This window comes from Tarenaya hassleriana, unplaced genomic scaffold (assembly GCF_000463585.1).
Source record: "Tarenaya hassleriana unplaced genomic scaffold, ASM46358v1 Cleome202, whole genome shotgun sequence".
NCBI lineage: Eukaryota > Viridiplantae > Streptophyta > Magnoliopsida > Brassicales > Cleomaceae > Tarenaya > Tarenaya hassleriana.
The window spans coordinates 111864-112695 of NW_010965390.1; the positions used below are offsets into that span (position 1 = coordinate 111864).

Consider the following 832-nt stretch of genomic DNA (forward strand, 5'->3'; position numbering starts at 1 on the left):
TCGGAAGAGATGGGATTCGATGACGGAGATCGGTAGAAGAAGATGAAGATCAAGCCCATAAACACAAGTGACCAGAACGCGAGCTTTGCGACGGACAACTGCCACCGCGCACGGTGGAAGTAGGGCGATTTATCCATCTTAAACTTGCCGGGAGTCGAAGGAATATCGTCGAGATGCGGCATTTGCTTCATCTGGGGGACATTCAATGATTTTCCCAGGAGAATGTGGGGGATTTCAACGAAGACCCAGATTCGATTTCCCTCTAGATCTCAGCTTGGTAAGGGTTGGATGGTCCCTGCTTCAAGAAGCTCGAGGATAGCGAAAATGGCGTCGGAGAATCTTATGGTTTCTTGGAGAGAAGGGTTGTTTGGTGGCGTTTATAACTCCTCCGGATAACAAGGGAGGATCAAGAAATTCAAGATTTTGTTTTTGTATTTCAATTGCATCATCACGTAGAGGCAATGGATGGGAGGAAAGCGTAATTAATGAGGCGAGGGATTGGATCCAACTATTATTAGTCCAACTCCTTTTGGGATTAATTAAATTAAGGATCAGATTAGTGCTAAATCTGGGGAAAGGAGGGGACGTTGTGGTGTGGTTTGGTGGTTATAGAGAGCTCTTTTCCTTTAATTAGGAAAGCTTTTGATGTTGAGGGTTAGGGTGCGGGATCTTTTGTTTACTTGTTTGCAATTGCCAACTAAGTAGGTGTAATAATATGCTACATAATTATGATACGACCAACCAACCACCACCACAACACGATATCACAGTGAGATAGAACAGGATATTGAAAGCTCAGTTTTCAAAAGAGAAAGGGAAAGAGTCGACAGTT

The 832-nt window shown here is 43.9% G+C and overlaps 1 protein-coding gene across 1 annotated transcript in view; it reads right to left on the minus strand.

Annotated features, from left to right (window-relative positions):
• The window catches only part of LOC104814110 (UDP-glucuronate 4-epimerase 3-like), a 1861-nt gene extending 1269 nt beyond the window's left edge, over positions 1-592 (minus strand). The window contains exon 1 of the mRNA XM_010541989.2: positions 6-592. Coding sequence (XP_010540291.1) covers positions 6-191 — 186 coding nt within the window. The 5' untranslated portion in view covers positions 192-592. The remainder of the gene's footprint in view (positions 1-5) is intronic.
• Between the last annotated feature and the right edge of the window lie 240 nt (positions 593-832).